This window comes from Oncorhynchus tshawytscha, linkage group LG33 (genome assembly GCF_018296145.1).
Source record: "Oncorhynchus tshawytscha isolate Ot180627B linkage group LG33, Otsh_v2.0, whole genome shotgun sequence".
NCBI lineage: Eukaryota > Metazoa > Chordata > Actinopteri > Salmoniformes > Salmonidae > Oncorhynchus > Oncorhynchus tshawytscha.
Genome location: NC_056461.1, coordinates 5,823,796 through 5,837,411, shown reverse-complemented (window position 1 = coordinate 5,837,411; position 13,616 = coordinate 5,823,796). Strand labels below are relative to the sequence as shown.

The window sequence follows — 13,616 nt, the reverse complement described above, 5'->3', positions numbered from 1 at the left end:
CCTGACTATTGTGCGCAACCTACCTTTCTCTGCAACCTTGATATTCCCAAACCAGCAGGTCAAGCAGTAGGACAGAATGCTCTAAACAAATTACTTATAAAAGAGAACCATGATGGTTAGAACAACATTTTTTTTTAAAGTGCAGTTTCCGCAGGGAAAACAAGTCTCTGTTGGCCTTCTATTTATTTTTTTTAATAGCGTCAGTACACTGATCCCAGGTAAGCTTTTTGTCAATGAATAGCCCAAGGTATTTGCACTCCTCCACTATTTCGATGGGCTCATATTTCATCAGTTGTTGTGTGTGCATGGTAGTGGTCCTTCGAAAGTCAAATCACCATGCCCTTTGTATGTCAAATCACCATGCCCTTTGTATGTCAAATCACCATGCCCTTTGTATGTCAAATCACCATGCCCTTTGTATGTCAAATCACCATGCCCTTTGTATGTCAAATCACCATGCCCTTTGTATGTCAAATCACCATGCCCTTTGTATGTCAAATCACCATGCCCTTTGTATCAAATCACCATGTCAAATCACCATGCCCTTTGTATCAAATCACCATGCCCTTTGTATGTCAAATCACCATGCCCTTTGTATGTCAAATCACCATGCCCTTTGTATGTCAAATCACCATGCCCTTTGTATGCCCTTTGTATGTCAAATCACCATGCCCTTTGTAAGTCAAATCACCATGCCCTTTGTAAGTCAAATCACCATGCCCTTTGTAAGTCAAATCACCATGCCCTTTGTATGTCAAATCACCATGCCCTTTGTATGTCAAATCACCATGCCCTTTGTATGTCAAATCACCATGCCCTTTGTATGTCAAATCACCATGCCCTCAAATCACCATGCCCTTTGTAAATCACCATGTCAAATCACCATGCCCTTTGTATGTCAAATCACCATGCCCTTTGTATGTCAAATCACCATGCCCTTTGTATGTCAAATCACCATGCCCTTTGTATGTCAAATCATCACCCTTTGTATGTCAAATCACCATGCCCTTTGTATGTCAAATCACCATGCCCTTTGTATGTCAAATCACCATGCCCTTTGTCAAATCACCATGCCCTTTGTATGTCAAATCACCATGCCCTTTGTATGTCAAATCACCATGCCCTTTGTATGTCAAATCACCATGCCCTTTGTATGTCAAATCACCATGCCCTTTGTATGTCAAATCACCATGCCCTTTGTAAGTCAAATCACCATGCCCTTTGTATGTCAAATCACCATGCCCTTTGTATGTCAAATCACCATGCCCTTTGTAAGTCAAATCACCATGCCACCATTTGTATGTCAAATCACCATGCCCTTTGTATGTCAAATCACCATGCCCTTTGTATGTCAAATCACCATGCCCTTTGTATGTCAAATCAAATCACACATGCCCTTTGTATGTCAAATCACCATGCCCTTTGTATGTCAAATCACCATGCCCTTTGTAAGTCAAATCAAATCACCATGCCCAAATTTGTATGTCAAATCACCATGCCCTTTGTATGTCAAATCACCATGCCCTTTGTATCAAATCACCATGCCCTTTGTAAGTCAAATCACCATGCCCTTTGTAAGTCAAATCACCATGCCCTTTGTATGTCAAATCACCATGCCCTTTGTATGTCAAATCACCATGTCAAATCACCATGCCCTTTGTATGTCAAATCACCATGCCCTTTGTAAGTCAAATCACCATGCAAATCACTTTTGTATGTCAAATCACCATGCCCTTTGTATGTCAAATCAATGCCCTTTGTATCAAATCACCATGCCCTTTGTATGTCAAATCACCATGCCCTTTGTATGTCAAATCACCATGCCCTTTGTATGTCAAATCACCATGCCCTTTGTATGTCAAATCACCATGCCCTTTGTATGTCAAATCACCATGCCCTTTGTATGTCAAATCACCATGCCCTTTGTATGTCAAATCACCATGCCCTTTGTATGTCAAATCACCATGCCCTTTGTATGTCAAATCACCATGCCCTTTGTATGTCAAATCACCATGCCCTTTGTATGTCAAATCACCATGCCCTTTGTATGTCAAATCACCATGCCATGCACCATTTTGTATGTCAAATCACCATGCCCTTTGTATGTCAAATCACCATGCCCTTTGTATGTCAAATCACCATGCCCTTTGTATGTCAAATCACCATGCCCTTTGTAAATCACCATGTCAAATCACCATGCCCTTTGTAAATCACCATGTCAAATCACCATGCCCTTTGTATGTCAAATCACCATGCCCTTTGTATGTCAAATCACCATGCCCTTTGTATGTCAAATCACCATGCCCTTTGTATGTCAAATCACCATGCCCTTTGTATGTCAAATCACCATGCCCTTTGTATGTCAAATCACCATGCCCTTTGTATGTCAAATCACCATGCCCTTTGTACCATGCCCTTTGTAAGTCAAATCACCATGCCCTTTGTATCAAATCACCATGCCCTTTGTCAAATCACCATGCCCTTTGTATGTCAAATCACCATGCCCTTTGTATGTCAAATCACCATGCCCTTTGTATGTCAAATCACCATGCCCTTTGCCCTTTGTATGTCAAATCACCATGTCAAATCATGTCAAATCACCATGCCCTTTGTATGTCAAATCACCATGCCCTTTGTATGTCAAATCACCATGCCCTTTGTATGTCAAATCACCATGCCCTTTGTATGTCAAATCATCACAAATCACCATGCCCTTTGTATGTCAAATCACCATGCCCTTTGTATGTCAAATCACCATGCCCTTTGTATGTCAAATCACCATGCCCTTTGTATGTCAAATCACAAATCATGCCCTTTGTATGTCAAATCACCATGCCCTTTGTATGTCAAATCACCATGCCCTTTGTATGTCAAATCACCATGCCCTTTGTATGTCAAATCACCATGCCCTTTGTAAGTCAAATCACCATGCCCTTTGTATGTCAAATCACCATGCCCTTTGTATGTCAAATCACCATGCCCTTTGTATGTCAAATCACCATGCCCTTTGTATGTCAAATCACCATGCCCTTTGTATGTCAAATCACCATGCCCTTTGTATGTCAAATCACCATGCCCTTTGTATGTTTGTAAGTCAAATCACCATGCCCTTTGTATGTCAAATCACCATGCCCTTTGTATCAAATCACAAATCACCATGCAAAATCACCATGCCCTTTGTATGTCAAATCACCATGCCCTTTGTATGTCAAATCACCATGCCCTTTGTATGTCAAATCACCATGCCCTTTGTATGTCAAATCACCATGCCCTTTGTATGTCAAATCACCATGCCCTTTGTAAGTCAAATCACCATGCCCTTTTGTATGTCAAATCACCATGCCCTTTGTATGTCAAATCACCATGCCCTTTGTATGTCAAATCACCATGCCCTTTGTATGTCAAATCACCATGCCCTTTGTATGTCAAATCACCATGCCCTTTGTATGTCAAATCACCATGCCCTTTGTATGTCAAATCACCATGCCCTTTGTATGTCAAATCACCATGCCCTTTGTATGTCAAATCACCATGCCCTTTGTATTTTATGCATTTATTTGTGGATTTTGAGAAATGGGGTTCAAATCCAGAGACAGATGGCCATTGCAAAAATCTAGATTTTGTAGTCAATTAATCATTTATTTGTGGATTTTGATATATGCTTGGGGTTATTATAATGCTGGGAGATCCATTGGTGGCTTTCAGGCTCCTGGCAGAGGCAACCAGGTTTTGCCTAAAGTGCATGATGCTGTTGACCTTAACAAGTGCCCCAGGACCAGTGGAAGCAAAACAGCCCCATAACATCACCATATTTTACAGTAGGTATGGGGATATTTTCTGCATATGCATCTTTCTTTCCACACAAACCCACCACTGGTATGCATGGCCAGAAAAAGAAAAAAAAAATCTCTCATCCAACAAATGTAGACCCCTGTAGTTCGCTCAACGGCATTGGCACATGGATTGGAACCAGTGGCAAAGTCATATTACGCCAGTGGTGGGTTCTCTAATCTCATAAAACATTTCAGAAATGTTCAAATATTTACACGTCACTGAATGTTTGTCTACATTATTGATCAGGTTTCCTGAAACAGCTTGTGTACATGCACGTGTATACAGTAAAAAGGAAATGCCCTGTGAGGAGCACAACACTCGAAAGACAAGCACACACACATCCAGCCTATCAATGTCCTGTATACATAGTAACTGCCTATTGAGTTACCTGGTCTAGTGTGAGGCTGTGACATTTCCACATACCGTAAGTTTGTCACAAGGCAATTGTCTCGCACAGAGCGCAGGCGATTAAGAGCAATTGGGATGGAATACTCCTTCAAGTCGACAGTAATTGTTAGCCATTTCGGAGCATTTTTAGAGCATAGTAAAAGGCGAAAGTCTCAATGTGACCACAGATTAAAAATAGACTCAAATACCTAAAACTATTCATGGTATGCAGGTACGTTTGAATTTATACAGTAGGAAAGGCTGTAAGAATCTATTTCTGGACTTTTAGGTTATGGGAAAGGATGAGGAATATGTCTATGTGGACTGAGGTGTTGAAGAAAAAAAAGCCACCCTGTATTTCAGTCATCGTTTCCCTGTAACCAAATCCGATAGCAAATGCAGTACATACACTGTCCATAAAAAGTGACCATTTGCTAGGACTGCGGTGGGACACACAAACATAGACACTCACATATTTCTGTTGTTGTTGTATTGTTTGTATTTTTAAATGTGTCCTATCTATCAGCGTTTTGTTACGTGCCATGTTTTGTGGACCCAGGCATAGTGGCTGCTGCTTCTGCAAAAGTGAAGATCCAAATAAATAGATTTAGTTGAGCGGTTGAGCAGTTGAGTTGTGTATTGGCAAGCCTACAAGCAAAGATGAGCTGGTGGAGGTCATCAAGACGTTGTGGCTTGAGAAACTGACGATACAACAACGCAACAAATAACTCGGTCATCTCAGCAAGGTTTTACCCGTGGTCATGGAAGTGCAACTAAAATGTAGCTGAGATGTACAGCAGTTGAAATAAATATCTGCATATTGAAAGTCTATCATTATTTTATTAACAAAAGCATAAAGATGTTGATGAACAAATACTGTATAGTATATGCTTTATCCGACATTTTGACTTAGGAATGCAAAACCTGTCGACGACAAGTTGTTCTGCTTCCACGAGCACATCCAGTGCTAGCATCAGTAATTCTACATGTGTTGTTAGCCCAGCTAACATCAGTAATTCTACATGTGTTGTTAGCCCAGCTAACATCAGTAATTCTACATGTGTTGTTAGCCCAGCTAACATCAGTAATTCTACATGTGTTGCCCAGCTAGCATGGAAACTGACAGTTATGCATCTGACGCAGCTGAAGAGCCCCCTGACCTGGGAAAACACCGAACAACAGACTTTTTCTGATGAGTGCACCAAATTTGGAGCGAATCTGACTTTTAGTCCTTGAGAAGATATTTTGTTGCAAATTTTATGCATTAGCGTTAAGTGAAAAAGTGAATTGTTGATAGTTTGCTTATTTTGTAAGATATCAATGCCAAACTTAGCATGCTTCATTGTGGTAATGGCTTCGATGACCTCAAAAAGTGTCAAGTTGATAGGCCATTGTGGAGTGCATTTACAAATAATTTAAAATGACAAGTCAAATCTGAATTATCAATAACACAGCCATCTCGTAACATAGTTTGAGAAAAGCCAAGGAATTGGTTAAGATATGTACCTACATACCCGAATGGTGTTATTTGGACTTATAGTTTTTCAAAAAAAAGTTACCAATCTATGATTGAGTTATTTGACCATGTCAAAGAAAGAATTATACAAAATATACAGAGAATAAAAATAGGTTTCACAGCTTCACTGTGAAATCCTAATAAACAACATAATGCATTCGGTAGCAAGCAAAAAAATGATGATCTTCAATCTAAAAAGCAATTACATGAGAGAACATCTCATCAGAAATGCCCGGTCCCCATTCGTTCTTATTAAGCATACATGTGAAAACAGAGCTAAATGAAAGATACAAATGCAGGGAAAACCTCTAGAGACTCACGCACCATGCCTGGTCCTATGGATGTAATTATAAAGCCAATAGACAACAACTCAACTGCCTATTTATTTCAATTACAGTCAAGAACTCGCCAATAAATGGTTTACATATGCAACAAGGTGCTACTGTTTTTGTTATTCACTTTGTAGTCTGACTGCAGAGCATCTTAAGAGCAAAGAGAGAGAGAGACCAGCGACAGAGGAAAACCTTTGTGTCTTAGCCCTCTGTACTATAATTATGGCCACCTTCTGTGGACAATGCCCTACATACATTCACTGGGAGATTTAGTGAGGGAAACTGACTGAAATGTAGGGTGGCATTCCTCATAATTTCCCATAACCAAAAAGTCCAGAAATATATATTCTTAAAGCCTTTTTTTTACTGTATTCATTCAAACTAGCCTAATACTTTTCTTGGCACGCAGATATTTGAGTCTATTTTGAAATTGAGGGCACTTTGACAATTTTTATTTCGCTATGCTCTATAAAATTGCTCTGAAATTGCTATCACTTATTGTAGACTTAGGATTTGAGTATTACATCCCAATTGCTTTTAATCGCCAGCGCTCTGTGGGAGACAATAGCCTTGACCTTGAAAACTGCAGTTATTCAGACTTCAATGGAATAAATTGATCACATTCTCTCAAGAACACGTGCCGTTGCAGACCCATCCAAGTTTAGCATTATAACACTTGTGGCAATGCCTCAATGTCACAGCCTCACACTAGACCAGGTAACTCAATAGGCAGTTACTATGTATACAGGGCATTGATAGGCTGGATGAATGTGTGCTTGTCATTCAAGTGTTCTGCTCCTCACAGGTCATTTCTTACTGTATGCACACACACACACACACACACACACACACACACACACACACACACAGTACTCCAAGACACCTGATCAATAATGTAGACAAGAAAACATGTCTCAAAGTGTAAATATTTGACAATCATGATATCCATCATAAATAACTGTTAAACGTGTAGTTTCTCACAGACAGCAGGGCATAAGGGGCGGGGCGGCAGGGTAGCTTAGTGGTTAGTGGTTAGAGCGTTGGACTAGTAACCGGAAGGTTGCAAGTTCAAATCCCCGAGCTGACAAGGTACAAATCTGTCGTTCTGCCCCGGAACAGGCAGTTAACCCACTGTTCCTAGGCCGTCATTGAAAATAAGAATGTGTTCTTAACTGACTTGTCTAGTTGAATAAAGGTAAAATAAATAATAAGTACACACTTTGTAAGTCTCACTGACAGTAGGGTTTACACTAAGTGAACCATGTTACGGATGTGTCTGTCTGTTTGTTGGGTCAGGTCCAAGGACAGAAATAGACAAATGCAGAGAGGAAGTGACACTACTTTACATACCATGTGCAGTCCTTAAACATTTACATAACCCAAAAGGGGGGTACAATGTCGGTGGCTAAACGTTCGTGACTTATTTCTCATCTGAAGAAGGGAGTGTGGTCTAACGTTCCACCAACCCGCAGTTCACTTAATCAAGTGTGTGTTTTCTTACCCTCAGAAGGATGAAGAAGGGAGTGTGGTCTAACGTTCCACCAACCCGCAGTTCACTTAATCAGGTGTGTGTTTTCTTACCCTCAGAAGGATGAAGAAGGGAGTGTGGTCTAACGTTCCACCAACCCGCAGTTCACTTAATCAGGTGTGTGTTTTCTTACCCTCAGAAGGATGAAGAAGCATTGAACCATTGGGAGGAGATTCTGTTGAGACGTTGACAATCAAACCATCATTTCCGGAGCCACCTTAATTATTCATTCCACACACGCCATACCAGTCAATTGACATATGTAAAAAAAATAATTAAAAGTAAAGACAACATTTAACTGTGGCATATTCAATATACAAAGATACAAAGATATGAGTTATTATTTTACTTATCACTTTCTACTTTAAAGCCCCACTTACTGTATACGGTATATACACAAATCAGCATTTATATAGCACAAGGCCATGCACTTCTCATTCACCAAAATGTAAACGTCATCTAGTCTCAGTGAAATGATGTCACCCCCTATTCCTTCCTGCTTCCAAGGCTCGGAGTCAGAGAGCCAGTCTCTGTCTCACTCATTTCCCTGACAAACTAACTTCCCCGTTGCCATTTGAACCATAACACTAGTGCTCTATGGAGCTTCCTCCCTCCACCACAGAGGTCTTTCTGTTTGGCTTAGCTGACGTCTAACAGGGTTCTCTTAAGAGCACTGGGCGTAATGTCGCCCGTGTGAAACAACGAACAAGGACGGAGGTAGCGTGTCCTTTAAAGTTAATGGCGGCAACAAAGCACAAGTGGAAGATAAGCGGGCTACTGTGAGGATAATTACAGCTTTGGGAGCACCTGATAAAACGCACGTGGCAATTACACTACCTTTTCATGGCTAATATAGAGAAAGTCATTAAGACTATAAAAAAATATATATATTGGATTGAAATGTTGAAATGTCAGCAGTTAGATTTTCCTAAGTGAATAAACACCTTCGTATTTTAAATTGTGAAACAATCATTTGGTTATCTACATTTCGTCCACGGCTTTTATCGATCATTTAAAAGAATTAAAACAAAAGCACAGGGGTAAAATGTAATCTCTAACGAGCATAAATAAAAATTGTTATAGTGAAATTAATGTCGGAGCATAAAAGCTACTTTACGGCTTTGATTCATCTGTGGAGTGCAGACCAATTAAAAATAATGGCACATAAAATGACATACTGGGAATTTGGAATTTATTTTAAAAAAAAATCTGGTTCTCCCATCCTAGTCAACAGTTCAGAGTCATTTTGGATCCCCTTTTACCCTGGAACTCTCATTTGGTATCATTGAGCTATTCACCAAGTATTTCTCTGTGATAACGGAGTATTGCTGTTGTGTTCAACACAAGGTAAATCTACAGTTTGAATTTAAGAAAATGTGTGCTTGCTTAAGGTGACCGTACCCCATTCAAATCTCTCTGTTATGGGATAAGTGCAATCAGGCATTCTAAAGTACACTGGACGAGGGCAACTCTGCACACATCCAATAGTTTATCAAGGCGTCTGTCCGCAGAGCACAAGCTTCGATTACTGTTCCATTATCATAAAGAAGTCAATGAGAGGCTGGTCGACAGCTCTTCAGACAACAGGATCAATCAGCCTCCCCATATGGAAAATATGTATTTGGTAGCAAAAACACTTACAAGGTTCAGAGAAGATTCTTGTAATATCGGACTTGGGTGGGTAACATTTAGACATAACAGAAATGTTGTATTATATTAAAAAAAGCATACAAGACATGTACGTTAAATTTTACGAATGTCATAGTACTTGGATCATAGTAATAGCAAGCTGTTGCATGTATTGTTTAAACATTTTTTTAAAGACATACGAGACATGTACGCAAAGCCTTCGAAGGTCTCATACATGGGACATTTCAAAGCAATTGCATACCACCGTCGGAAGTCATTGACGCACGCAACGTCACACTTATTGAAGAAAGAAGCAAAGGAGGAGCAGGAGGAGGAGGAATGGGGAAAGCAGAATGAAGGGGAGGAGAGGAGGGACAGGAAGAAGAGGAGGAAAGCAGGAGGGGGAGGAGGAACAACTATTTAGTTCTCATGATAGCACATTAAAACCCTGGATGGAAGACCAAAGATAAGTAGAGCAATCCAGTAGGAGGTGCTGCCCAGCCTTAACCATGGAAACGCATACCTTAAAATGTATATACAAATATTGTGTATTTCTTATAGAAATTGTCACGTTTAAAAAAATATATATTGATCTATAAGGAAAGCATTTCCGTGTAGGAAATTCACCACAATCATGTATCCAATTGTGAATGTCATATCAGGCATTTAAGTTAACACATACACAAATGTATACCAACTAAAGTAATATGTTATGCCATACAAGATTCATATTTGATTTTCATGATTCTTTTCATTATGGGTTGAAAAGGTAGGAAAATACAGCCTCAGCAGCCCAGGCAGGTTATACCACTAATGTCATGCAGCAGACATCAAATCTAAGGCAATAGAGAAATCAAAATGATTCAGAAGAATTCACATTAGTTTCTGTCCATTGTTCTTACAATGTGTGCAGAGATATGGACAAATCGAGGCAGAAGTTTGAGAATAGATAAACTGGAAGAGTGGATATGCATTGGTACAATGACGTTGTCAATCATGACGTACATAAATGTTCCGCTGTAGAACATTTACCTAAGAACAGAAACATCTTCAGACAACGCAAGACCACAAACACAGCTCTGTGAATAGGTAAGCAGCTCCCACACAGAGAGAGACGCAACCCACACAAACACCCCGTACTGCCAAGTGCCTTCTGGGATCTTAAGCACTTACAAATTCGTAACATATTGTACGAATTGGAATTCCTAACACATCGCACAAATTGCAAAATGACATATACACACATCTTTCTTTTTTTGCAGGACGTAACGCATCATGTCAAACGGATAACGTAGTACAGAATTGTGCACAATTTTCAGAGACCGGTTTCAGTTGGTGAGCACTACTTTCAAAACTACTGCCCGAAATTATGCATCACTAACACAAAATGTAGGAAACTCCGAACTGTGCTCTGTTGTACAGAAGCAACATTCCCTGTCAGAGCACACCAGTTTCCACACACACACCAGTTTCCATTTCCCTACCTGTAGCCCTCGTCTCCTCAGAATGCTGGACTCGTCCATGCTACAGAGCTTGGGATGCCTCCCTACCGGCGCATAGCCATGCTGTACTGACTGACTAGCTGCCTATAGCAGTCTCTCTCTCTCTCTCTCTCTCCTGCTCCCTCCTTCCCTTCCCTCACGCCAACTCTGATCTTAGCAGCTGCTAAACACCAACATCAGAACTTATCTGATTGGAGGGGGGCAGTCAGCTGACACCTCCCTCTCTTGTTCCTCTTCTCACCCCTCTAACTTCAGGACAGTGTGTGTGTGTGTGTGTGTGTGTGTGTGTGTGTGTGTGTGTGAGAGCGAAAGAGACAGAGTAGCAGTGTGAGTGAATATGAATAAGTGTGTGGGGGAGAGAGAGTGTGTGTGTGAATGTGAGTGAGTCAGTGCGTGAGGGAGGGGGAGAGAGAATCGAAGAGAGAGACAGAGGGAGCAAGGGAGGCAGGACTAATTCAGCATTGGGACTGAGGGGCGACTGGGTGCCCTAGCTGTGCCTCAGTCATTTCCACCCGAGCGGAGCAGCCACGCTTTTGTGGCGCCCTAAGTCACCATGAAACGTAAGTAGAGGATATCCTGCCCCGAATTGCTCTCCTCCTCTCTATTCAAACAATACAGTTGGCATCCTGTCCTGACCGCCTGTCCATCGGCAGAGAGCAGCCAGGACTATACGCTAAGTGGCCTCTACTGTTCAACGGCTTTTAAATGAGTCATTATTCCTCCAGTTTCTCTCTCCTGGGCAAAATATATCTGAAGGTCATAGAGAGAAAGATGGAAGGGAAAAAAAAGAGAGAGAGCGAGAGAGATTGAGATAGAAAGAGGGGGACATAGGGTGGTGGGGGAGAGAGCGAGAGAAATTTAAAAAAAGAGATTTACAATAATAGTGGTGAGGCACTGCTGCTACAGCTGCCCTGGGACTCCATCCCTCATAGTGATATAATACTGCAGGTGGCTATTGTGGGGCTTTCCTCCAAAAAAACAGCGCTGATTATTACCGTGCTGCTATCAAGAACAACTCCACTGCTTCAGGCAACTCCTCTACAACCAGCTGTAAGCAGGACATTCTGTAAGTGCATATCCACTGTCAATTTCCGGTGATTTCATGCATTTCCGTCATCTCTTTCCTGGCGGTCTCCGTCATAAGTTACATAAACTCCTAGGTACTCAGCAAGTAACCGACCGAGCCTCTTCTCCAATGCTATACCTCGCTGTCGTCGCAACACCACAGTTGCCCCGCTCTGAATTATTAGCATTTAGATCAATAGGTTGGTTTACGATTGCCATCATGCCAATTCCATCCGGCAATTTCACAGTCAGTTTCAGTCCTGTGTTTTTTTGTTTTTGCTTCTCCACCTCTCTTCTCTCCCCCCCCCTTCCTCATTTCCATTTGCTGTGACTCTACTCTGTGAATATTAAGTAGCACCCCATACATTCTCCCAGTCTCCAACCAAGCAGAAATGATTTCTGTTATTGAGCATGGATGAGTGACGGCTAGTTGGCTGAGGAGAGAGAGAAAAAAAATAGTGTTAAAGGTCAGACAGGTGACTGCCATGTAAACTTTCCCCTTCTCTGACCGTCTGTTGAACAGAGCAGTGTTTCACTGAAGCTGGACGGCCAGTAATTTGTGCTGTCACTGATGAGGAACAGAGAATTGAAAATGGCAGCCGGCACTGGAGTAATCAGACCTGTTTTTGTTTTCTTTCTTAAACCGTTCAAACCTCCACAGAAGGTGGATTCAATTGTCTGGAAATTACTTAATTGACAAAAACGCAAAAGGGGAAACAACAACTAACTTCCCGGCTATTCAGAGGACCCATATAATAAATCAGCATAGCCCTATGGGGGGGAAGTGAGAATGGCGGGCATTGTGTGAGGATGCCACTACCACTGGCTCTGGGAGAAAGGGGCCCATGGCCACAGGTTTACTTCAACAGGAAGTCCTTGGGAGTTTCTGTATCTAATTTCCTCCTGGCAGGTGGGCAGCTAAGCCCATTTCCTCGAGTGGCGAGGAGGCGAGAACGTAGAAAAGATTTAGGGGGGAGAGGAGAGGGGTTTTGGTGGGAGTACGCTTAGAGCCAGCAGTGAGAACTGATTGAGGGACCCAAGGCCTGTGTTACCCCTCTGCCCTGCCTGGGTTTATCACAGCAAGAGGAGGCCTGCAGATCTAAGCTAATGCAGGAGGAGGGCCATGGCTTGTGGAGAGAGAGGAGTATAGCGAGATTGGGAGAAAGAGACCCTAATACACATAATTTACAGTGAAAGCTTAGCCGGACATTATATCTGTGTATACATCCAGTCCTTTGGAGTCAATTCCTCAGTGGGAAAGAAAAGCAGACTTTATGACCTTAAAGAACCAATCCCTCACAATGGAACCAATCCCTCACCAATCCCTCCAATAACACCTGGGGGACCCTCTGGATCCTTTACTTCCTGACAGGTGGGAAGGGTAGGCAACACCACATCTGCCACATTGATGCTCAACACCAGGAACCCTCAGGGGTGTGTGCTTAGTCCCCTCCTGTACTCCCTGTTCACTCATGACTGCTTGGCCAAGCATGACTCCAACACCATTATTAAGCTTGCGACCACACAACAGCGGTAGACCTGATCACCAACAACGATGAGACAGCTTATAAGAAAGAGGTCAGAAACCTGGAAGTGTGGTGCCAGGACAACAACCTCTCCCTCAACATGATCAAGACAAACGGAGAAAAAAAAACACACAACTCAGTTTATTCATGCATAGTCACTTTACCCCTACCTACATGTACATATTACATCAATTACCTCAACTAACCTATACCCCCGCACATTGACTCTGTACTTTTACCCAGCCTCAATATTTTATTGTTGCTCTTATTTTTTACTTTAGTTAATTTAGTAAATAC

The 13,616-nt window shown here is 41.7% G+C and overlaps 1 protein-coding gene across 3 annotated transcripts in view; it reads right to left on the bottom strand.

Moving 5' to 3' along the window:
• Positions 1-13,616, bottom strand: part of LOC112230789 (microtubule-associated serine/threonine-protein kinase 3) — a 177,950-nt gene that overhangs the window by 108,852 nt on the left and 55,482 nt on the right. The window contains exon 1 of one of the 3 annotated variants that reach the window (XM_024397082.2): positions 10,711-10,940. The exons of the other annotated variants lie outside the window; for them this stretch is intronic. Coding sequence (XP_024252850.1) covers positions 10,711-10,749 — 39 coding nt within the window. The 5' untranslated portion in view covers positions 10,750-10,940. Of the gene's footprint in view, positions 1-10,710; positions 10,941-13,616 lie in introns of those variants that run through there. 3 annotated transcript variants of the gene reach the window in all.